This window comes from Antennarius striatus, chromosome 12 (genome assembly GCF_040054535.1).
Source record: "Antennarius striatus isolate MH-2024 chromosome 12, ASM4005453v1, whole genome shotgun sequence".
NCBI lineage: Eukaryota > Metazoa > Chordata > Actinopteri > Lophiiformes > Antennariidae > Antennarius > Antennarius striatus.
In genome coordinates this window covers 6388068-6413428 of record NC_090787.1, presented here as the reverse complement: position 1 = coordinate 6413428, position 25361 = coordinate 6388068, and the positions used below count along the sequence as shown (strand labels likewise).

Sequence of the window (25361 nt, the reverse complement as noted above, 5' to 3'; positions counted from 1 at the left end):
ACAACAGGAGGTCAGATATATCCACGTGTTCCAGACTGAGCGTGTTCTGGTGCTGTCGTTCTAGAAACACGAGCATGACGTCCTGGCTGTGGTGGAGGAGAGTCAGCGGAGGAAGAGGAGGGACTGGATGCTGACCCAACGGGACGGGGAGGAGGGGGTGTATAAGGCCATGGGCTCGTCCCTGAGTGAGGGATGGTCGTTACTCCTCCACCTGCTGAACAAACGACAGGAGGTCCTGAAGCTGGCGTCAGAGTTCTACTGTAGAGTGCTGGAGGTAATAAATGGAACAAATGTTCAGGAGGCACCATCAGTCCAACACCTATCCAGACGTTAAGTCCACCCGTCAGCGGGTAGCGACGCGTCCCATGAGGGGGTCGCGACCCATCTGAATTCCTGCCAGACCCTCTGCTAAAGGCAGTAAATGAGAAATGAATGAGAAACTGTCCTGAGACAGTTGATGACTAACAATCTAACTGTTGAACATTTCCTTTTCTTAACACTGTGTTCTGCTAAGGGTTACCCTCACCTTAACCCAGTGTGTGATCAATGAACTGGATCTATCTAAACCTTACTCTCAGTGGTGGACTAACATAACCAGAAATCACAATAATATTTACAATAAAAGTTGTATTTTAATTAGTGCTGTCAGGCGATTAAAAAAATTAATCTAATTAATTACAGGATTTTTATTATTAATCTAATCGCCAAGCACATCAGCAAACCATTTAGGCCAGGTGCATTTCTCAAAAATGCAATACAAATACAGTTAAATAAAATAAATAAAATTCAGAAATAAAATAAGGCTCTGTCTCAAATAGGCACATAAGCAGGCTCTCAATCAAAATAAGTACTAAAACTGACTCAATACAGCAATTCAAAATGAATAGTATAACATGCCTCTAAATAAGGCAACTAAATATTAAGATGCCAACAGGCTTTTCTTTTAAAAGGGTAAGCTTACGTTCAACTCTGTGTCCTTGACATGTTTTGCATTTAAATGATACATTAGGCTGGAGCTACTTTAATGATATGAAAATTCGCTTTTACAAAAGGTACAAATAATAAAAATAATATTATTAATAATAATAATGATGATGGATCAGATTTATATAGTGCTTTTCAGAATCAGAATCAGAAAAGGTTTTATTGTCAAGTATTGAAAGCAGAGCTGAAATCCACAAACAGAATCCTGGCATAGGATCCTGGGGAGTCCAGGTGCTGGAGGACAAAGTTTGTTTACAGCATCGTCTACAGATCTGTTGGCTCTGTAGGCAAACTGTAAAGGGTCCAGGAGGTTGCCAGTGATGTCCTTGAGGTGGGTCAGGACAAGGCGCTCAAAGGACTTCATGACCACAGATGTCAGAGCGATGGGTCTGTAGTCGTTAAGTCCTGTGATCCTTGCCTTGTTGGGAACTGGGACAATGGCTGAAGTCTTGAAGCATGCTGGTACGTGACAGGTCTCCAGTGAGGTGTTGAAGATCTAAGTGAACACCGGAGCCAGCTGGTTGGAGTAATGCTTCAAGGTGGAGAGAGAGAGACGGAGTCTGGACCTGCAGCCTTGCGGTAGTTGAGTTGTTGGAAGAGACTCCTCACCTCTCCTTCTTTGATAAGGAGAGGTGTGGGGAGGGGGGGGGGCTGTGGTGTGGGGCTGTGAAGGACCCGATGAGACAGTGGGGGAGGTGATGGGGCTGCTGTCCAGTGGCTGGTCGTTGATAATGATTGGGGGGTCAGGTTTGTCCCATTGTCTTTCAAAACGACAGTAATAGTCGTTAAGGCTGTGGCCCAGATGTAGGTCATTGACAGAGTGGGGAGCTCTAGGCTTGTAATCGGTGATAGCCTTGAGCCCTTTCCAGACAGAGGCAGAGTTGTTGGCTGAGAATTGTTCGTCCATTCTCTTACCATACGCAGATTTGGCTCTTTTCACCTCCTTACCAAATCTGTACTTGGCCTCCTTGTATCTGTCTCTGTCCCCACTTCTGAATGCAGCCTCCTTCTCTGACCTGAGCCTTCTGAGTGTGGCTGTGAACCAGGGTTTGTCGTTGTTGTAGCAAACCCTGGTGCGTGTTGGGATGACGCTGTCCTCACAGAAGGTGATGTACAGTAGGACGTCACAGTGTCCGTGTACTCATCTAGGCTGTTGGTGGCAGACCTAAACACGTCCCAATCTGTGCAGTCCAAACTGCAGTTGAGGCCAGGAAAGTCGGAAATAAATCCTCCGGAGTAGTAGCTCTGATGGCCATGAGAGCTTCCCTGGAGTAGTAGCCATCAGAGTGTCAGAAAACCGAATTAAAGCTCAAAAGAAGAAAAACAAGGGCGCACCGAAACACCGAGGCGGCCATCCGCGGCGCCATCAGTGATCGAAGATCACTGGACACTTCTCTGGACACTCAAAGACGCTTTACATCGGATCCATTATTCATTCACTCCTCATTCATACTTGGTGATAGTAATCTACGTGTGTAGCCACAACTGCCCTGGGGCAGACTGATGGAGGCGTCTACAGCGCAGATTGGCAGCACAGAATCAATCAGTCACCCTGCTTTTGACTAGTGGCGCAGGTAAGAAGTGACGTCACTGCAGCCTACGGGTCCCTCAATGGGACAAATTTAAAATGCTTGCGCATTGACTTGCCACTCGCGATTAATTGTGTTAATTTTTATAGCGCGTTAATTTGCAGCATAATTAATCTAATTAACGCATTAAAGTGACAGCCCTAATTTTAATGCATTTTCCTTAAGTATGTTGTGAATATATGTATATATACATTTATACAAATATATGTATATGTGTATACATACAGTATATATATGTATATATACACATATATGTGTATATATGTACAGTATATATATATGTGTATACTGTATACATATGTATATATATATGTGTGTGTGTGTATATACTGTATATGTATATGTACATATATATACATATATATGTATAGATATATTTTATTTTATTTTTCATTAAGAGCGTTTTTCATTAAAACGCCATCACTGCAGGAAAATAACCGGTGTTATACACAATTGAGGTGTGTATAACACACTGGATTCCAGTGGAGTGTGTTAGTATAGTTTCAGTGGGTCTTGTTGAGACGTAGTTGTGTGTCTATAAGGGTGTGTGTTAGGTTTAGTTTCAGTGGGTTTTGTTGTGACGTAGTTGTGTTATCTCTAAAGGTGTGGCTGTGGGTTCTTCTGTGTGACAATAAAAGGAGTAGAGCTGACGCCTCTTCAGAAGTGATGGTTTTTGTCCAATTTGAGAGAAGTTATAAACGCCTCAGTCCTGAACGCTACATTGGTGGCAGCGGTGGAAGCCACTTATAGTATTATATGATGTATTTATGCAAGTTTGACTAATAGAACAGTCACTAAAGGCCTAGGTATGAAATGCACTGCCCGCCACTGCCAACTCTAACCTTGACCCTACACCTAACCTTTCATCATGTAGCCTGGTTTAACCAGGTGAATTAGCAAAATGAACTAAAGCGCTGTACTCCAATTAACACATTTACAGGTTCCTTATTCCTGCATTCAGTAATGCTTGTTACTCATATAAAGCATGACGTTCCACACTGCGGTCTCAGGAACATCAACAGAACCTCACCTCTTCAAAAGAAGGCCTCCAGCCAATCAGAACACAGGTCAGAAAAAACGGGCAGGTTGGGTCTGAACTGAGATTGGTCTTGTTAAAGTGAGGGAAACACAAGCCTGAGAGGATTGACCTGAGATCATTGGAGATAGAGTAGTGATAAACAAACATCAATGAAATGGTCCTGATGAATGTCGGAGGGTTGATGTTGCTATGGCAACGGTTTGCTAGAGGCTGTGCTTCTCTGCAGGTCCCATCGGGTTGATGAGAATGAATTACACTTTTTAAACCTGGTTTAAACGCACCCGTGGTTGCAGTAAATTTTTTCTTGTCTCCATCTAGTTTTCCATCAGCATGGACAGATGTGAGGATCATCAGTTCGGAGCAGAAGACGGGCAGCTTAAGTCCATGAGGAGAGGTAACCTAGGATGCGTGTCTAAGTCCTGAAGTTCTTTAGTGTAGTAAATGTTATCATCTAGTGTTGCGGTATCCTTAGAACAGTAACCAGCACTGGATGTCCAGGACCTCGTCTCTAGAATGTCTCCCTGAGACTGAAGCTGGGTTCACATGAGGACCCGGTCTTCACACTGTGCCTCCCATTCTAATTTTGGAGCACCAGCGAGCCTGAAGCCTAATGTTCTAGATGTGTGTTCAGGCACTGCAGGTTCCTGGAGGTACTATATGTTGGTTCCTGACTGTTAACGACTTTGTACATGAGAACATTTAAAGTTTTATTCTGATCAAATGGTGCAGAAGAGAGGTGACCTCTAACCCTATTCTAATCAGAATGTCTGCAGCAGCTTTCTGGATTAGCTGGGAAGTCTTTTGAGACTTCCTGGGGCAGCGTGGAAGTCAAACCTGTATGAGTCATCGTTTTCTGCAGGTTCTAGAGACAGTCACAGGCGTTAGATGAGAATTAGACTGTAAACTGTGAACAAAGGCCGTTCTGTTTGAGGTGGGGCTTGAAGAGCAAGTCCTACTCGGACAGAACTCCCACATCCATTAAGGTGGAGCTGGAGGCCATCTGAGGTCCTGATATCAATCAGGAACCTGGTTCAGGCAATCAGGAAGCAGAAGGTTTGACAGGTTTCTATCCTGACGACATTGCTGAAGGTTAATGACTTTGACTTTGTTCCACTGGTGTTGGTGTGTGTGTGTGTGTGTGTGTGTGTGTGTGTGTGTGTGTGTGTGTGTGTGTGTGTGTGTGTGTGTGTGTGTGTGTCTTTAAATCACTGGAAGTTGTAGTTTTTCTTCATAATATGGGGGGCATGTGTAACGCAAACCAGGGGTACCCAACCCCTGGGCCGCGGACCAGTACTGGACAGAAAGTTTGACTTTGTTTTTTTAAAAATGGATTACCAGACTACTGTATGTTTTATTTTGAAAAGTGACGTCTGTGCGGAATGACACACAGACGAATGCGTGCGTCTGTCCCGCTTGACAGGTCTCGGTCACGTGACAGGTTACCAACCCACAAAATTAAGCATACACAACTGCTCCAGTGCTCTGGATTAAAGTCAAGGCATATTATCCTGAGATCGCCCAAAAAGAATCTTAAACCCTGCTTCCATTTCCAACCTCCTGTAATTGTGAAGTGGGATTTCCTGCAGTGACCGTAAAGAAAACCAAACTGCGGAGTAGACCGGACGTCCTGAACACACTTCAGGTGTTATTGTCTCCCGTTTCCCCTAGATCAGTGGTCCCCAACCACTGATCTAGGGGACCACTATCGATATCAACCACTATCAATATTATAATGTTGATGTCTGCATCTTACATAAAACCACTGCAGATGATTTATTATTAGACTACAGCTGTCCTGGCGTTATTAATGATTATTGAGAAAATGAAGACCGGTCCGTGAAAATATTGTCTGAGACGAAACCAGTTTGTGGAGCTAAAAAGGTTGGGGACCGCTGCTGTAAACCACACTGGTCCACGCATAGAGTCTTGAGGAACTGGGTGAAGCTGGCGTTGCAGGGAGGAACCAGTGCCACTCTTCTAGCTCTCTAGATCAGAGTTTAATGATCAGTGAATTAAATGTAAATGTTAAATTAACCCTCTGCGCTCCAGTCATTATTACAGCCTTTGCGTTTGGATTCCAGATGTTCTTAAAAAGTCTCTGCTGGTTTTAACCAGCAGCAGCGTTCTCCTTCAAAAACTCCAATGGCTTCAGAGGATTGAGGCCCTCCAGAGGACAGGAACTTTACTCCAGGACGAGGAAGAGGAAGAGGTGAGTTCTCCTGTTCTGTCTAGCTCTATTCAATGTTCGTCGACCTGCAGGACAGACGAGTAGGTCTTCTGGTGGGTCTTGGTCTAGAACTGGGACCTCCTGTGGGTGATCACATGGTGTTTGTTCACACCCCTCATAGAGTAGACGTAGCAGGTCCACCTCCTGAACTGGAGTTCTAATGTATGACAGATGGAACTCCAGAATATGTTCTGGAGGAAGGCAGTCCAGCCTGTCATAGACTGTTCTCTTCAGAGGGTAGACTCCACCCATTCATTTACACTGGGAATTATGGGAAACACAGTTAGGAGGTGTCACGTAGGTGTCATGTAGGTGTTTATGTGCTCCAAAAGAACCACAGCAGGACAAACTAGTTCCTACACACTTCATATTAATCAGTGGTCCTTGAGAACGTTTGGACTCTTGAAGCGCCTCAGGTGTCTTCACAGGGAGGAGCCAGAGTTGTGTTGATGTCTCCTAACCAATGAACCACCAGTGAAGAGGTCTGGGCATTCTCCGACTCTAATGATGTCTTCCCAGAGTTCACAGGGCAGCAGGGGCGTGGCGCTGAAGCTGGAAGAGCTGGTGGAGGTGCTGCAGGACCGGAGGCGGCGGCTGGACTGGGCCACCGGGTCGCAGTGCCAACAGGTGGAGAACCACACCAGTGCTTCATTGTTAGGTCAGAACAGGTTTAGAAGGTGGCCATATGGTCGGGTTCTGGACCTTCAGCTGTTTAATTTGATCGTTGACATCAGTAGTGTGGTGCCCAAACAGATCTGTGTCAGAACACAGCCCCACAAGACTGACTGGTTCACATGTTTATAGTCCTCTCACCAGAACAAATACTTATCACAGGTTCAAGTCTCTCCCCCCTGTGTTTCAAGATAAGACCAAAGTTCACCCTGGAATAATAGATCAGGATTCGAGTTCACAAATGGTTCCCAATAGAGTCAGGGGCCCCCGAGCCCTGGGTGGCCCTCCTAGGTGTAGTCATTAGGAGTGAGTAGTTTGTGACCATTTTCCAGGTGAGCGGCTCGTTTTTCCACAGAACCGTCTCAGGCAAGAATACGTTTTTGCAGAGTTTATAAAGTTTTAGAGTACCTGATATTTTCTACTGTATAGTAATAAATATAAATGTAATAAAGTTGGATAACTTTTCACTGCAGGGCTGGAGTCTCTCAGTTGACCAGATCGCGGAGCAACATCTTCAGTCTGGATCTACATCAAACCTGCATCCTGGATCCATATCAGTAAAGAACAAAGATCTGAGCCCAAACTCCAGATCAGATGAAACCAGAAATCTTCAGCCTGAGTCTATATCAGAGAAGAACAAAGACCTTAATTCTGAAGCTAGATCAGAGCAGATCAGAGACCTTTCCAAATTGGCAGGGTTTGACAAAGACCTTCAGGAGGAATCCAAAACAGGGAAAACCACATATATTAGGTCAGGATCCAAATCAGACAAGACTGGAAACTTATGGTCTGGTTCCAGACCAGAGAAGATCACAGACTTGGAGTCTAGATCCAGACCAGAGAAAACAAAAGATCTTCAGACTAAATTCACATCAGAGAAGACTAGAGACCTTCAGTCTGGATACATACCAGAGAAGGCCACGGACTGTGAGTTGGGATCCAGACCAGAGATGACTGGAGACCTGTCCAGATCCAGAGCAGAGAAAACCACAGACTTTGAGTCTGGATCCAGGCAAGAAAGGATCAAAGAACTTCAGTCTGAATTCAGGGCAGAGACAACCACATACATTGAGTCAGGATCCAACATCGAGAAGAAAGAAGACCTTCAGACTAAATCAAGAGAATCAGATGACACCAGAGACCTTCAGTCTTGGTTCAGATCAGATGACACCAGAGACCTTCAGTCTGGGTCCAGATCAGATGACACCAGAGACCTTCAGTCTGGGTCCAGATCAGACAACACCAGAGACCTTCAGACTAAATCCAGAGAATCAGACGACACCAGAGACCTTCAGTCTGGGTCCAGATCAGACAACACCAGAGACCTTCAGACTAAATCCAGAGAATCAGACGACAACAGAGACCTTCAGTCTGGGTCCAGATCAGATGACACCAGAGACCTTCAGTCTGGGTCCAGATCAGACGACATCAGAGACCTTCAGTTTGGGTCCAGAGCTGATGACACCAGAGACCTTCAGTCTGGGTCCAGATCAGACAACACCAGGGACCTTCAGACTAAATCCAGAGAATCAGACGACACCAGAGACTTTCAGTCTGGGTCCAGATCAAAAGACACCAGAGTGCTTCAGTCTGGGTCCCCCGTAGAAGAGACCAGATCTGTTGCTATAACAACCAGAAGGTAAGAAGACGATAGAAACCAATTGGGCAGACTTCAGTGACCCAGTGATTCATCGTCAGCTTTCTAGTTGATAAAATGAACTATATCCAGACTAGATCATCAGGACTGAGACGATGAACCACGTCAGCAGGATCACTTCTCATACTTTATATCTACTAACATTTTAATGATGAGTATAATGTACCATGCATCCAATCAACCATCAACATTTTTTGCTCACAAATATAATCAATCTGTATCGCTAATTAATTGATTATCTTCTGCCAGGATTAAAGAACTACATAGAATTCTGGGAAATGAGACTGAAAGTGAACAAGACCTTACTCAACAAACCCAACTGACCAATCAGAAGAAAGAGCTACCCTGGTCATTGGAGCGCTTTGTGAAGAAGGTGACCTACAACATACATTTTACAGACACAAGAGCAGTTTGTGGGTGACGTGGCGGTGCAGTGGGTAGCTCTGTCGCTCCACAGCAAGCCAGTTCTGGGTTCGAGTCCCGCTCTGTGTGGAGTTTGCATGTGCTCCCATGTCTGTGTAGGTTCTCTCCAGGTTCCCCGCCTTCCTCCCACCTCCAGAAGCATTAACTTCAGGTTAATTGGCCAGTCCCAAACTGACTGTAGGAGTGAGTGTGTGCGTGAGTGTTATGTCTGTGCCTCTGTGTAGCTCTGCGGTGCGCTGGCGTGGCACCCAGAGTTTCCCCCACCTCACACCCTGAGTCAGCTGGGATAGGCTCCAGCTCCCAGTGACCCACCACAGCAGATCATGGAGCGGTACAGAAGATGAATGAATAAATGAAAGAAAGGAGCAGTTTATGAGCCTTTGTGTTGCAGGCTTGTGGATTCGAGTTGATTTATTGTGTATGGATACACCATTTTTAAAAAATGAACCTTTGTTTAACCAGGAAAAAGTCCCATCGATTCCCAGGTAATCCTGGCCAAGACAGACAGCAATGAGTTACACAGTACACAAAGGACAAGACATAAATGACAATTACACACAGAAGAGTACACTACAGTACTAACAGACAGGTGGGTTTGTGATAGTATAAGTGCTTCTTTCACTGGAGCTGGGGTATTCAGAATGCTATCATCTGCATCAAGATTAACCTGTGTTCGCTTTGACTCCCTACCTAGATTTTATATGAATGGAAAATAGCATGGGCCCAAAACTAAACCTTGTGGGACACCCATTGTTACTACTGGTAGGGACAAGGTACAATTAATTTCCTTCGGGATTAATGAAGTATATATCTACAGGTATCTATGATCTATTATGTAGTGTCACACATTGAGATCTAACAGTCAGGTACTTAAAAAACCACCTTAGTACAGTATTAATGAAGCCTATGCTGATGGTCCACAGTCTCAGAAGCTGTAGATTAGGGGATATAGTAGCACAGAACTTGTTGTTATCAGAAGCATTTATGATCTCATTTGTTACTGACGTTACAGCTGTAACTGTGCTATAGCCTCTTCGGATATACTTGTATGTGCTGCAAATCCAAAAATCCATATGTGTATGTATATATATATATATGTGTGTGTGTGTGTGTACATTGATCCCTCGTTACTCGTGGTTTTAATGCGTTCCAGGTCCATCTGCAAATAACTAACTTAACCGGTATATTGCAACAAACTATTATTTTTATTAATCTAAACATTTATGAACCCTCCCCATTCTGATATTAAACCACCTTCTATCTGTATTGCTATTATTATATATACAGTGCACCCTCGCGCATTCGCATCAACGATTGCGACTCCACTGCATTGTGGATTTTAGTGGGCAGTCACGTGATACCGTACGTGCATTCTATTGGCTGACGGCATCTCGAAGAGCGCTTTGTTCCATCGGTCTTGGTCTTGTTTATATAACAATACATTCGTTTTATGTTTGGTATGAATTCTGGTATTATTGTTTAATCATGGAATTTCCATGGGTTCCTGGTAGAAAAAAAATAAAAAAAATAATATATATATATATATATATATAACAATGTTCCTGTCTCCAGTCTGTAGGTTTGGATGCAGAGAATATGAAGCAGGTCCTGGATCAGATCAGACCACTGCACGCCAGTCGACCCAGTCTCTATGCTCCAAGGGACCCCAGCAGCCCACTATCCCCTCTGAAAAACCTGACAGAACAGCTGAAGAGAGGCAGATGGACCAGAACCAGTACAACCTTTGCTGATGCCCCTGCTGCCGGTTCCAGGAGTCCTGAGCTCTCCAGTAAAGTGGGTCTGGTGGAGCTGCAGTCTCTGAACTGGAAAGTTGATTCCCATCTCCTGGAGTCCTTCATGACCTTCCTCAAGAAGGCCCAGCAGGTCAGTGTTGTTTGGTGTCTATACTCAGTACCAGTAATAGGCACACACACAGTCCTACCACCAGTTCCATACTCAATGTTAGTCCATACATCTGTCATCAGTATAAGATTAAGAAGCTATATTGCCATCATACAGTGGTACAATGAAATTGCAAGGTTAGAATGGAGAGTTGATCCTGAGCCGGTGCACCCCTGGGTTCACCGCCACTACAGGCTGACATTACCTTATATTCCTTAAAGGCATTTGTCCCATTTGCAAAACATAGTGTTTTACTCCACAAATTCTCTGCGATGTTCAACGGTGGTCTTGGTTGGATCAGCCCATGCATTGTTTACACAATGGAGCCACGGAGCCGCGTTCAGCTGACTGATAAAGCATCTCCACACTTCGCGCAGAAAAATTAACCGTTACATCATGAAAAACAAGAAAAAACACAAGGAAAATAAGAGCGAAATACGTAGTCAAGTAGTTACTGAAAGTTAAAAAAGTAAAAAAGACTATGCTGATCGATAGGTTGGTAGAGCGCACGCATGTACACCAAACACATGCAAACCCGAGGGGGGAGGGAGGTGTTGAAAGAGAGAGCTCAGACGGGGCGTTTCGGGGCCGAAGTGATTTTATCAATCTTCAAAGATATTGAGGACCACAGATCGGTTTGGGGCAAGACATTCCAAATACAGTGTAGGTGGACATCTGGCAGGTTGAATGGCATGAATTAAAAGCAGAATATGGGACCTCTAAACTAACATCTGAGTAACATTAAATTGACACCTGATGGATGGATGGATGGATGTTCTGCTAGCTGTCTGTGATCCTGTTCTCCAGGTGATGGAGGAGATGGAAGAAATGAGAACAATGTACAGAGGGACACCAGAAGAGGTGGAGGAAGAGGAAGAGGAGGTCCATGTCAGGTCTCCAGTGATGGAGGTCGCCTGGCAGCAGACACTCAACAGGTTCATTACCACCCAGCAGCTGGGAAACAACTGCATCCAGGCTGCTACCATGGTAACAAGACAACCGGTGTCAAATTTATATCATGTTTGTTTGTTTTTGTTATAAGATGAGATGAAAATACATGAAATTATATCACGAACTGAGTTCAGTAGATAGGCAGAAGGACAAGAAAAGGAAGACACATCTTTGAAGAGCACACACACTGGGTCTTTGCCAAGTCACCATAGAATTGTCAAAAGAGCAACGCTACACCAAAACGGAATAAAAGGAATATGCAGTATCATCACATTCATAGCGTATCTGAAATATTCAATTCAAAGTTTTCTACAACACGTCCCAGAGCATTGCCACCCCAGTTATACCCTGAGACAAAGACCCAAACACAAGCTTATCAGTGCAGTGTCTGCAGTCCAGGACTGTACATCTACAGAACCTTGGGTGCTCATGTCAAGGCCAAATGGTGGACTGAATATTACCGTGACCTTAATACCTGCTTACACACTCCCTACTAGTTGGCTAGAACCCAGTTCTGGAGCTGAGCTAGAGGCAGAACATCTTCAACTCCTAAACAGAAGTCTAGTTGCTTTCAAGCCTGCAGAGTCACCCTGAGCTGATGAGAGTGAATCTGGACAAACATCATCAGGAGTCATTTGATGGGAAATGACAGATTGATACCTCATGTCATATCTGTGTTCTAGGATCTGCGGTCAGGGATCAACCTGTCCTCATTGGTGCTTGCAGTCCAGAAGGCACTGGAGAAACTCAGTAGAATCAAGCAAGAGGTGGACAAGCTGCAGCATCAGCGGCAGCTCCAGGTCCAGCAGGAGAAGTACTGCCGTAGGTACCAGGATGGACTGCTGAAGGTACTGATACCATCAGAGTAGAGCTGGAGAAACGTGAACTGGTTCATGTGGTATCATGTAGCACAAAATGGTTCCACTACCACTGTGGAGTGCTGTATGCTTCCAGGGCCTGCAGGACCTGACCTCCATCACTGAGCTGCTGGACTACTGCACTCACATAGACCTAGGTTCAGAGCTGCAGACCTCCATGCTGCTAGAGCGCTTCAACTGGGCACGGCCACACTTCACTGTGAGTCGCCTCCACCTAATGAGACAGAGACAACCTCCTGAGAAGAGGGCAGAACTGGGACACTGTTGTCTGCTGGGCCTTTCTTCCTGTTTGACTAGACTCTCTGTTCCACGTCCAGCAACTGAGCTCTGAGGTGGAGTTTGTGGAGAAGACTTGGGACACTCTGAGGATGCTCCGGGATAGGCTGAAGGAGGTGCCTAGCAGAGCAGTGAAGGAGAGGGGTCTGTCAGAGCTGCTGAACCTCCACCAGAGGGTAAGAAGCATGATCCACCAGACTGAGACCATCCTGAACCTGACCAGCAGGTTCCACCTTACATCCCACCAGGTGAGTAGAGCAGGATCCATGTGGGTCTGCTGTGAGCTTCAGCAACCGGTGCTGATGGGTTGGGGTTATTGGTATTTGTATTTCAGTAGAAGTGCTGACGTGCTAGCAGCCAGACCTTCAGATGCTATGCTAACTACCAGAGTTTCCCTAGAGCAGACATGCTAAAATCAGCTGGAGCGAGGGTCGGCAACCTGTGGCTTCGAGGCTGCATGAAGCTCTTTAGCGCCCCCCTGGTGGCTCCCCAGACATAAATCACCAAATGAAATAATTAAATAAAGAGTATATCCAATATATACTTACAGCCTGTGTCTCCTTCATATAGGACTTTAATTTTTTGCGGCTCCCGACAGATTTGATTTTGGTTTTTGTGGTCCAGTATGGCTCTTTGAATATTTTGGGTTGCTAACCTCTCAGCTAGAGTTTCACCAGGTGTTTCTTCAGGTGAGTCACGCTGATCAATCAGTCTGATTCAGTTCATATTGGCCAAATTTATGAGGGATTCTCAATCAGAGTAACATCCTTTAGTGTTAGAAACTCTAGCCAAAGACCCTCGATCCGGCTGAGGAATAGAAAAGAATAGAATAGAATGGAATAATACAGCTTTGTGTCATTGTATGTAATATGAGTGATGCTACCTTGTAATATACAGTAATCCCTCGCTTATTCAAGATGTGCGGCTTCACTACATCGCAGATTTTTAGTAGGTAGTCATGTGATACTGTACAAGCATGCTATTGGCTTACAACTTCCATGTGTGCGTTGCGTTCCGACTCGTGGTTCTTCCTGCTACTTTTCTTGAATACAAAAGTGTTTTAAATAGTTTATCAGAGTGTGGGAAAACGTAATACAGATAGAAGGTGGTTTAATATCAGTATGGGGAGGGTTCATTAACGTTCAAATTACCGTAAATAATTAAATAGTTCGTCGCTATATCGCAGAATTTTGTTTTTGGGGGTGGTGCTGGAACGCATTAACCACGAGTAATGAGGGATCACTGTATATATTTTAAAAAAACCACACAAATAGACTCACGTTAACAGCAATAACTAAACCAAAAATAATTTACAAACATATATAAACATATAGAAACAATATTCAAGTGAAATCTGATTGTCAAAAGGAAATGTCCACACGCCAGATTAATGAATCACTGTACATCAGATTAATATTAGTTATTATATATAATAATTATTGCTGTCAGGCAATTAAAAAAATGAATCTAATTACAAATCCTGTAATTAATCTAATCAATCGCATTTTAATCTCATACCTGCTAAAGGCCCCCAAATAAAGAATTTGAATTCTAGGACATCACAAAGTTGTAGTGCATGACTAATCAATAGAATTCACCAAGAAGAGAATATTTGAAATCCATATTTTTATTGATTAAGTGTGCTTTATAAATGAAATTCAAAAGAAAAAAGGCCAAGCACATCAGCAAACCAATTAGGCCAGGTGCATTTCTCAAAAATGCAATACAAATACAGTTAAATAAAATAAATAAAATTCAGAAATAAAATAAGACTGAGTCTCAAAGAGGCTCCAGATTTTTGATTTTTGCAAAAACACTTTAATCACATTCAAACATTTTACAATTTTACATTCGATGAAAGCACTAAAGTGCTTCAGAAGAAGAAGAAGATTGTATGCAATAAAACTTCAATCACATTCAGAACATTTAGAAGATTTTACAATTTTTCATTAGATGAAACTTCAAAAACACTAAACAGAGCATAAGCGACAGTGGTGGGGAAAACTCCCTCATTTAGGAAGAAACTCCGGGTAGAACCCAGACTCTTTTGGGCGGCCATCCGCCTTGACCGATTGGGTGGAAAAGAAATAACATGAAGATAAGGACAGGGTCAGAGAAAGAGAGACAGAGAGAGAGTGTCAGGCCAGATAGAGTCAGTGTCTTTATGGTTATAGTTAGACAATTTGATGCAGGTGCTGAATTGGGGACGTGACAGTCAGGATGTGTTCACCTACTCCTGGGTTGTTGTCTTCAATACATGTTTCCCCATCATGTAGTTGTTTAATTCAAGGCACAATTACAGCTGCATGGATGATATGGTAAGTAGGAAGAAAGGCAGCAGGTCCACAGCGGATGGATAGATGAGGGGTGAACCTGAGGAAACCTGTGAGGACATACAGTAGAGCACAGAGACTCCAGGGAAGAAGACGAGTTAGTAAAGATGTGAATGGAGACTAGGAGAGGTCAGAGGAGTAACAGAGAGAGTCAATAAAACAAAAAATACTGAAAATGTGGCACCAACCAGGAGAATGAGAAGCTCCTGTCTCACGCACCACCATCCTGCTGGATGGAAACTCCATAGAATCTCTGAAGAAACCTCTGGGAGAACCGGGGGGAGGAGGGGTTGTCTCTCTCCCCAGGAGGGGGAACATGGAATAAATGATCCTAACAGTCCATGGAGGGTTAACCCAAGAGGTCTACACAGGTGCAGCACAAGATTCCTCCATCTGTTCCCCAGGAACACGGGTCACACCTCCACCTGAGAGGGTTCTGCCCACGAACCTGAACCTGGAGGTCGTTCGAGACCAGGATCCTGACAGCTGAAAGCTCTTCCTTCCTCCGTTCCAGATTATCTGGAGATCAGTGCATTCTGTTCGAGGTGTCTTGGGTGAAGGACATGGTGTTAACCTGCCTGACCAGGTGCCACCTTAGATCGGTTGGTTCTGTGGGTGACCCATACACTCGGCCGGTTCCGTGGGTGACTGTTCACCCGGTTGGTTTCATGGGGGACCCATACCTGGCTGGTTCTGTCGATGACCTGTACACCTGGATGGTTCCGTGGGTGACCCGTACACCCGGCTGGTTCCGTTGATGACCCGTACAGCGGGCTGGTTCCGGAGGCTGAAGGAGCAGCGTCACAGGACCTTCTCCAGTCTGGATCTTCTTGTGGTCGTGTTGCTCACGGCCTCATCTGTGTTGTGTTGTGTTCTCAGCTGGAGGAGCTGCTCCGGTCACACATGAGGAGTCCTTCAAACGGTTCTGCTGCTGTACTGGACCAGGCTGGATCTGAGCTGAGTCTGCTCATAGAGAAGCAGCAGGAGGTCCACAATCTGTTCACCACAGCCTCCACTCTGAAAGCAGACATCTGCAGCGCCATCAGGACCAGTGTATGAACACCCCACCCCACACACACACACACACACACACACACACACACACACACACACACACACACACACACACACACACACACACACACACACATACCTGAAAACTCATGTGCTATCTGTGAATAATGACTCAATGTCACATGGAATAGTGTCCTGGGAACCAGGTGTGGTTGGAGGCGTTTCAAGGTGTTTGGAGGTGGACCTGGGTAACGGTGTCCCTGTTTTCCCTCAGGGCTGGATGGGCTTCAGGATGCAGAAGCTGGAGGCTCATCTTGCCTCTTTGGGCTCTCTCTGGGGTTCGTGGCTGAAGGACTCAGCTCCACGACGTGTCCAAACCCATGGCGCCCAGCTGACTGGTCAGATGACTGGTCAGGTGACTGATGATATCCGTCAGGTGAGCAGCAGAATTCACCCATCTCTGATCATCTCACTGCTCACTGGAAACACAGATATATTTCTGGTCTCATCACTAATGGTCAGTGTTTTGGGTTCTCTTCAAGGATGTCAGACTACAGTCTGATTCAGCTTGTTGGGCTCTGCTCACAAATGTCACACAAAGGTTCAAATGTCAGGAAAGAAAGAAAGAAAGAAGAGGGCAAAGTTGAGGAAGTGCTTGAGACGAGAAATGTTTGGGTGCTTCTTTGGACTCAGTGATGGTCTCTACATTGAGTTTTTGACTCTGATGGAGCTTCTTGGTACATTAGTACATAAAGATTTGTTTGCTACCTCCTGATACTGACTTTACCTCTAGGACTGATTCAGCGCACCATTATGCAGCATTGTATTTTAATATTCCACAGAACCCCATTTTCCTTATTAGTAGGTCATGGAAGTGTATTTTGAGGTAACAGCCTTTTACACTAATGCTGCTGTGTATTTATTGTACTTTGAACTAATGCTGTCATGTAATCTAGTGTATCATCATACGGTGAATAGGTGTTATAGTTTGTTATGTTCTGATGCTGTACGATTTCTTTACAACCTGTTACCTTGGATGATCAATATACTAGCTTGTTTCGTCACCGCAGTGCCTCGGGTTTCACCTTCATCTATTCAGAGCGCAGACATTCTCTCTGAATAGACGTCAGATCAGCCATCTGACGCCGCTGCCCCCCACCAGACACAGGAATGTTCCTCAGTGGAAACCCCCCAGCTCCAAAAATACCCCTTTCAGAGCTATGTTGGTGAATCAACACGGAGCTGAACAGGCTCTGTTGGGATTTGTGAAGGATTTGTATTAATTTTAATTATTTAGGTGATTTTTTTCAGACGTGTTAATATAACAGACTTCACACCTTCATCACATCAACATCAACAACAACATTTGAAAATAAAGGGCTGACGTGTCAGCTCACCTCTGGAGCACTGCCGAGGCGCCCTTGAGCAAGGCACCATCCTCCTGTACAAGTTGCTCATTTGGGGCGCTAGATGTGTGTGTGTGTGTGTGTGTGTGTGTGTGTGTCTGTGCGCGCGCGCGCTACAGGGGCCTGTAATCACTAATATGTATGCGTTTGAAGTATTTACTAACTAGAGTGTGCTCTTAATTTCCCTTCGGGGATCAGACCAGTATATAAAATATTTTTTTAAAAAGTGTCCAAAATTAGTGTCCAAAATTTTTCCACACATCTCATCTTTCTGTTTTCCCTCAATGTCTCAACAACAACTTTTAAGTACTTATTCACAATTGTCCCATCACGAATAAATGTTCTATTTTGCCCCAAAATCCACCATGCCTTTAGTGAACATTCGTTTGCATTTTATTCGGTCATTGTACCCTCAGCTCGGATTTCAGGAGAGATCTGTGCTTTGGCTGATTGGCTGAACTGAATGGCGCTACTACTGTGTTAACTGGAGGAGCAGCGCCCCCGTCTGTAGCCGCGACCGTCAGTAAAAATGCGCCAAGAAAATCTACTTGTGAATTTATCATGGAGTGAACACGGGTTCCGGACCGTGGTCCGCCATTTGATGACCCCTGGTCTAGATCCAACGACAACATTCTGATTGGTCTGAGGCAGAAAAAAAATATTGATTGATCTGAGATTCCTGGGAACTCTGTATGAACGTGACCCATGTTTGAATTATGTTCTGTGTATTTCGTGTTGAAGCTTTGTGACTCCTTCAAGACGCTGAAGAGGTACTTCACTAACCTGAAGTTTAACTACCTGAAGAGACGGGACAGGACGAGGAGCGTGAAGGCGGTCCAGAAGCAGCTGAAGCAGTTGGTTCTGTATGAGGACCGGCTTCAGGTGAGGAACGCTTCTGATCTGGGCTGATGTCACCTGTCATAAGCTCCATCTGGGACCAGCAACAGTTGTCTGCTGATCGGTGTGTGTTCCAGGTGCTCAGGGAGCGTGTGCAGATTGTGACAGCACAGTTGGGGTCAGAGGTCAGGGACGGGAGCACGGCCCAGGCGCTACAGGATGCCAGCAGTGAGCTGCAGACACAGATAGAAGACCTTGAGCTAAGTCTGAGTGAGCATCAGAAGACGTTAGAGATGAGCTACCGACTGCAGCAAGCCTTGGCGGAGGTGGTTGTCACGGTTACCTAAGCAAACAGATTGTTTTCCAGTTAGCGGTGACGTGGCTAGTCTTTAGCTGTTGTGTCAACAGTTTGGCTGCTGGTGCAAGGAGGCGAGTACCACCATCGCGGGGGTGAGGACGCTGTCCTGGAGGTGTAGCAGCGCCAAGGGCGTGTCCATCCTCCAGCAGCAGCTCCAGACACTGGTGTGGCCCACCGTCCCCCAGCAGGAGGAGAGGCTCTGGCAGATCCGCCAGCTGGCCGTCACCGTCCACGGTCAGCACGGCGTCCACAGGGACCACTGAGAGGCCCTCGTGTTCAACAAGCATCCAGTGTGTGTGTGTGTGTGTGTTTCAGGGCTGCAGGAGGGTCAGCAAATCGTACAGGAGACGGTCAGTCAGCATTCAGAGATGGTCGAGTCCATCAGAGACCTGAGTGACGGGCTGCTGGAGCTGGAGAACAAACTGAAGGTAACACACACCTGTACTCACACGAGTGTGTGTGTATTTCTGAATAACGTCCTCTATGTATACATACACACACACATATATATATATATATATACTGTATACTGTATATATATATATATATATATATATATATATATATAGTATATATATACTGTATATATATACAGTATATATATATACTGTATATATATATACAGTATATATATACTGTATATATATATACAGGGCTCAAATTAACTTTTTTTCTTGGTAGCACTGGTGCTCCCAAATTTAGAAGTTAGTAGCACCAACAAAGACTTTAGGATCACCTACCCAAAAGCAAGGCAGTGACGGAGCGACAGAGAACGCTCGTTAACCTCCCTTTGTTTGGAACTATGCTGTCTCCCTTCTTCTGTGCTCCTGTAGCGGTAAACTCACAGCGGTAGCGGTAGGTGAAATGGTTTCTCCCACTGCCAGCTTACACTCTGAGCTTTTTGATCCACACGGGCTTCGAACCCACCAATCCAGAGCTGTTTAAATCAACCCACTGGACTCTAAGAAAGACGTTTCTCCTCTCGTCAAGATGTTTCTTTAATTCTGAAGGTGTCTGGTCTGGCCAGTTTATTACCCCTGTGGGGTGTGGTCAGTGCTAACGACCATTGTTGAAACCCGTCTGGCTCATCAACAATGGTTGGTGGGGGTATGAAAGGGGGGTCGTTGAAATGCGAGTTTAATCTTTGTTTATTAATGAGGGTCATTAGCATGAGACAGATCACCTGGTTAACCTGCGGAGACAATCTTTTTGGGAGTTTTCGAAATCTATCCCCCGGGCTTTCTCTAAAGTTCAGTGGATTGATTTGACCTTGACCTGAATAACTGAGAACCTACACACACATCTTGAACCCACCACCCTCCGGTCCCCAGCACCAGACCCAGTGAACTGAGCTTCTGCTGCCCCCTGCTGGAGGGCCCCAACCTGCTCAGGAAAGAGACCACTTGTAGAGCAGTGGTGCCCAACCCCCGGGCCATGGACCGGTACCGTTCATTGTCTCCCGTTACCCCTAGATCAGCGGTCCCCAACCACTAATTCTCATTATTGTAATTATTACTTAATTGATTATCGTTTATATATCATTTATATTGGAAATGATCAATATTTCTCCTACGTTGAATGCTCTGATTGTGAGTCGCTATATTTCAAAATAAACCTCATCAGTGCTGTCACTTCTATCAAGTTTTCAATATAATTATTTCTTACAATTTCGTTTACAGAGATGTTGATTATCAATTTATGAAAAAAAGGTTGTTTATTGTTTATTTACATAATAGCACTGCGGATGATTTATTATTAGACTACAGCTGTCCTGGCGTCACTAACGATTATCGAGCAAATGAAGACTGGTCCAAGAAAATATTGTCTTAGATAAACCAGTCCATGGAGCTAAAAAGGTTGGGTACTGCTGCTGTCGAGGATAAAGAAATCTTCTTCTTTTCCTTTTGGCTTTTCCCTTCAGGGGTCGCCAAGGCGAATCAGTTGCCTCCATCTAACCCTGTCTTCTGCATCCTCTTCTCTCACACCAACTACCTTCATGTCCTCTCTCACTACATCCATGAACACTCTTTGGTCTTCCTCGAGGCCTCTTGCCTGGCAGTTCAAAACTCAGCATCCTTCTACCAATATATTCACTATCTCTCCTCTGGACATGTCCAAACCATCTCAGTCTGGCCTCTCTGACTTTATCTCCAAAACCTCTAACATGTGCTGTCCCTCTGATGTACTCATTCCTGATCCTATCCTTCCTGGTCACTCCCAGAGAGAACCTCAGCATCTTCATCTCTGCTACCTCCAGTTCTGTCTCCTGTCTTTTCCTCAGTGACACTGTCTCTAGGCAAAACAACATCGCTGGTCTCACCACAGTTTTGTACACCTTTCCTTTCATTTTAGCTGAAACTCTTCTATCACACATCACACCTGACACTTTTCTCCACCCGTACTATCCTGCCTGTACACACTTCTTCACCTCTTTTCCACACTCGCCATTGCTCTGGACTGTTGACCCTAAGTACTTAAAATCCTCCACCTTCTTGATCTCTTCTCCCTGTAACCTCACTCTTCCACTTGGGTCCCTCTCATTCACACACATGTACTCTGTCTTACTGCGGCTAACCTTCATTCCTCTCCTTTCCAGGACAAACCTCCACCTCTCTAGCTTCTCCTCCACCCGTTCCCTGCTCTCACTGCAGACCACAATGCCATCTGCAATCATCATAGTCCATGGAGATTCCTGTCTAACCTCGTCTGTCAGCCTGTCCATTACCATAGCGAACAAGAAGGGGCTCAGAGCTGAACCCTGATACAGTCCCACCTCCACCTTGAACTCCTCTGTCACACCTACAGCACACCTCACCACAGTCCTCATACATGTCCTGCACCGCTCTAACATACTTCTCTGCCACTCCAGACGTCCTCATACAATACCACAGCTCCTCTCTGGGCACCCTGTCATAAGCTTTCTCCAGATCTACAAAAACACAATGCAGCTCCCTCTGGCCTTCTCTGTACTTCTCTATCAACATCCTCAAAGCAAATACTGCATCTGTAGTACTCTTTTTTTTGGCATGAAACCATACTGCTGCTCACAAATGTTCACTTCTGCCCTTAGTCTAGCTTCCACTACTCCTTCCCATAACTTCATTGTATGGCTCATCAGCTTTATTCCTCTGTAGTTGCCACAACTCTGCACATCTCCCTTGTTCTTAAAAATGGGCATCAGCACACTTCTCCTCCATTCCTCAGACATCTTCTCACTATCTAAGAAACTCTACTGCCACCTCTCCTAGGCACTTCCAAACCTCTACAGGTATATCATCAGGACCGATTGCCTTTCCACTCTTCATCCTCTTCAGTGCCCTCCTCACTTCATCCTGACTAATCTTTGCTACATCCTGGTCCACAACCGTCACCTCTTCTAGTCTTTGTTCTCTCTCATTTTCCACGTTCATCATCTCTTCAAAGTACTCTTTCCATCTTCCCATCACACTACTGGCACCTGTCAATAGACTTCTATCCCTATCCTTAAGCACCCTAACCTGCTGCACGCCCTTCCCATCTCTGTCTCTCTGTCTTGCCAGCTTGTATAGATCAGTCTCTCCCTCCTTACTGTCCAACCTAGCAAACAAGTCATCATAAGCCCCTTGTTTGGCCTTTGCTACCTCTACCTTCACCTTACGCTGCATCTCCCTGTACTCCTGTCTACTCTCCTCAGTCCTCTCAATGTCCCACTTCTTTTTAGCTAACCTCGTTCTCTGTATACTCTCCTCTACCTCCCCATTCCACCACTAAGTCTCCTTATCTACTTTCCTTCCAGATGACACACCAAGTAATCTCCTACCTGTCTCCCTGATCACATTAGCTGTAGTTTTCCAGTCATCTGGAAGCACCTCCTGACCACCAAGAGCCTGTCTTAACTCCTTCCTAAAAGTCATGCACCACTCTTCCCTTTCCAGCTTCCACCATTTTGTCCTCCGCTCTGTCTTTGTCCTCTTCATCTTCCTCCTTCTTCGACCAACAGTAGTCCAATTTCCACCGGCGCACTGTAGGTCAACAGCGCCGATGGCGATCGTTGTAAACCCAGGCCTCGACCGATCCGGTATGGAAGTCATAGGTTTGATTCGCATGTTTGATTTGGCAAAAGTTTTACGCCGGATGCCATTCCTGACACAACCCTCTGTATTTCTCCGGGCTTGGGACCGGCACAATAAGACACTGGCTTGTGTCCTGTTGTGGCTACATTTGCTGAGGATAAAGACATATAATACATATACACTCAAAAAAAATATAAACGTGTGTGTGTGTGTGTGTGATCCTCTCCAGCGGTGACTGAGGTCATCACAGTGAGACCAACTCGACCTCACCTCTGGTTGGTTAGCTGTGATACCGGCCTTAACCAATTATTACGTTTCATGACCAAATCTAACCAATCATAATTGATCAAGAACAAAGAGCCAAGGCTGAGGGGGCGTGTCACCCCATCTGAAGGGCGTCGGGGGGGAGGGGGGGTGTTCAGGTGTTGACCTGCTGAACTCAACCTGCAGTGATCAGGATGTTATTGACCACCTTCATGTTTTATCAGGATGCTATTGATCACCTTCATGTTTTATCAGGATGTTATTGATCACCTTCATGTTTTATCAGGATGCTATTGATCACCTTCATGTTTTATCAGGATGTTATTGACACCTTCGTGTTTTCAGCTCGAGGCTCAGAGCGATGGAGTTAAGAAGGACAAGACAGACGGATGGAAAGAGAAGAAAGCAGAAGAGGAACCTGAAGAGATGGCCAGAGATGAGGATGAGGAGGGAGATGAGGGAAAAAATGAGGAGGAGAAAAAAGAGACACAGAAGCGGAGGGATAACGGCAGCAGACGGGAGGCCGTGAGGGTAAGAATCAGGTTTAAGTGAGACAGACATGATAAAGTCAGCTTTAAAATATCACCTGAGCTCAGTTTAAACATGACATCACACCTGAGCTCAGTTTAAACATGATATCACACCTGAGCCTTGGAGGCTTCTGAACGTCGGCTGAGTCTCCAGCTTTATCCGTCTGCCTGAAGGAGAAGACATTCCTGTTTTACAGGATGTGATAATGGACATCTCAAATCTACTTCCTGTTTCAGGAGAAAAAACATGCCCCCAAAGTGATTGCTGAGCATGATGGGAAGGTAGATTCTGTGAAGGCTTCAGCCAATGGGAAGCCACTGTCACAGAAGGGATGCGTCCAGGAGGACAGACAGACATCAGTGTCAGACAGAAGGTAGGTGCTTCATCACGCTCAGGTGCTTCATCATGCTCAGGTGCTTCATCACATGCTGCTCAGTGTTTGCGTGTCCTGGAGGATGATTATAGCGATCGCTCCAGAGGCCGATGGGACTCTACAGTCTGATCTAAAGTCTTTTGAAGCTTTGACTACATTCGGAAAAAGTTTCTCATTCATTGAGATTTCAAATCAACTCGGCATCTTCTAACGTCACACCATTTGTTTCTGGTTGGTTCTGCTAGCTTGGTTTCATTTAGTGCTAATGTATTTAGTGTTAGCGGCCGGAGCGGCCCCTTTAAGAAGGTAACCATGTGACCGAGGCAAGCATCTCCACAAGCATCAGAGTGACTCATAGACAGACGTGGAGAAAATCCATCATCTAGAACTAAACATCGTTCAGAACCGACTGACCCACAGACAGACTGACCCACAAACTGACTGACCCACAGACCGGTACCAGTCCACGGCCCGTGGGGACCGCTGGTCTGGTGCCAGTAGAGAGACGTGTGAACAGGAAGCTAGTTTTTGCTGGCTCTTGAAGACGTGACAACTGTAATCGTCTCCAATTTACGGTCACACGAGCCAATCCCAGCTGACCATGGGCGGGAGGTGGGGTACACCTGGGATTAGTTGCCAGCGGGGGGGCTAACTGGAATGTTGTCTTACTATTTATGTGTTCATGATAGAAAGACTTTGTGTTGTCGGTTTAAATAAAGTTTTGTCTTTCAATTTCTCCTTCAGCCAAACGGAGACGCTGACCTCCTCGCTCTGCTTCAGCCTCTCCTGCGGCCCAGTGGGGGCCAGTCGACGGGTCAACGCCATACACCACCAAACACATGACACCGCCCAGCCTCAGGCCGCACCTCCTCAGGTCAGAGGTCATGAATGGTGTTCCTCAGGGGTCTGTCCCAGACCCCCTTTCTTTGTCACTGCTGTTATTTAGACCGGGACTAACCTACACATGATAAATAGGTGTCTGTCTGTCTGTCTGTCTGTCTCTCTGTCAGAAGGAGGAAGAGATGATATTGTGAGTGGACGAGGAATTATTAAAGATAGCTCCTAAAATAAAACACACTAACACAAGAATAAATAAAGCAAAGAAAATTACTCAAGAAACACCAGAGACACCTCCTGACACAAGTAGCTCCGAAAACGAAAATGACAACAGTCTGACAGAGGCCATAAAAGAAAAATATAACTCAAAAAAGATGTTTTTTAAATTCCTGCAAGACACAAAAGGTTCGAGAGCTAAAGTACAAAATTCCTTCCTGACCTCAACATGTTTCTGGATAGTGTCAGCTTTTATTTAAAGAATCCAGAAGGAAGTGACCAACCAGTTTTTATGGGCCAAGAGGTTTTTAGATTGAAGAAACTAATGACAAAAGTAAAAAGGATGACTTAGTTGTTTTTGGATTTAATCTTTTTTTTGGTGTTTTTTTAAATTTGATAAATGTTAAAAAGTTAGATGTTTTCTTTGTTCAGGAAACACACAGTAATATTGAAAATCCTACCATTGTTTGTTTTTGAGATGTGAATTCCTTTTTATGTGAATCTTTTTGATTTTGTGTCAACGTGATTTTATTGTAATTTGG

General features: G+C 45.0%; 1 protein-coding gene across 2 annotated transcripts in view; it reads left to right on the top strand.

Moving 5' to 3' along the window:
• LOC137605264 (coiled-coil domain-containing protein 141-like) overlaps positions 1-25361 on the top strand; it is a 37796-nt gene that overhangs the window by 6133 nt on the left and 6302 nt on the right. For both annotated transcript variants that reach the window (XM_068329814.1, XM_068329813.1), the window contains 20 exons: positions 65-274; positions 3931-4006; positions 5694-5821; positions 6359-6466; positions 6985-8150; positions 8418-8541; positions 10164-10475; positions 11301-11480; positions 12128-12292; positions 12399-12521; positions 12640-12846; positions 15811-15984; positions 16220-16381; positions 18093-18233; positions 18326-18514; positions 18597-18780; positions 18862-18974; positions 23208-23393; positions 23630-23766; positions 24511-24640. In XM_068329814.1, the coding sequence (XP_068185915.1) occupies positions 65-274; positions 3931-4006; positions 5694-5821; positions 6359-6466; positions 6985-8150; positions 8418-8541; positions 10164-10475; positions 11301-11480; positions 12128-12292; positions 12399-12521; positions 12640-12846; positions 15811-15984; positions 16220-16381; positions 18093-18233; positions 18326-18514; positions 18597-18780; positions 18862-18974; positions 23208-23393; positions 23630-23766; positions 24511-24640 (4215 nt within the window). The remainder of the gene's footprint in view (positions 1-64; positions 275-3930; positions 4007-5693; positions 5822-6358; positions 6467-6984; positions 8151-8417; positions 8542-10163; positions 10476-11300; positions 11481-12127; positions 12293-12398; positions 12522-12639; positions 12847-15810; positions 15985-16219; positions 16382-18092; positions 18234-18325; positions 18515-18596; positions 18781-18861; positions 18975-23207; positions 23394-23629; positions 23767-24510; positions 24641-25361) is intronic.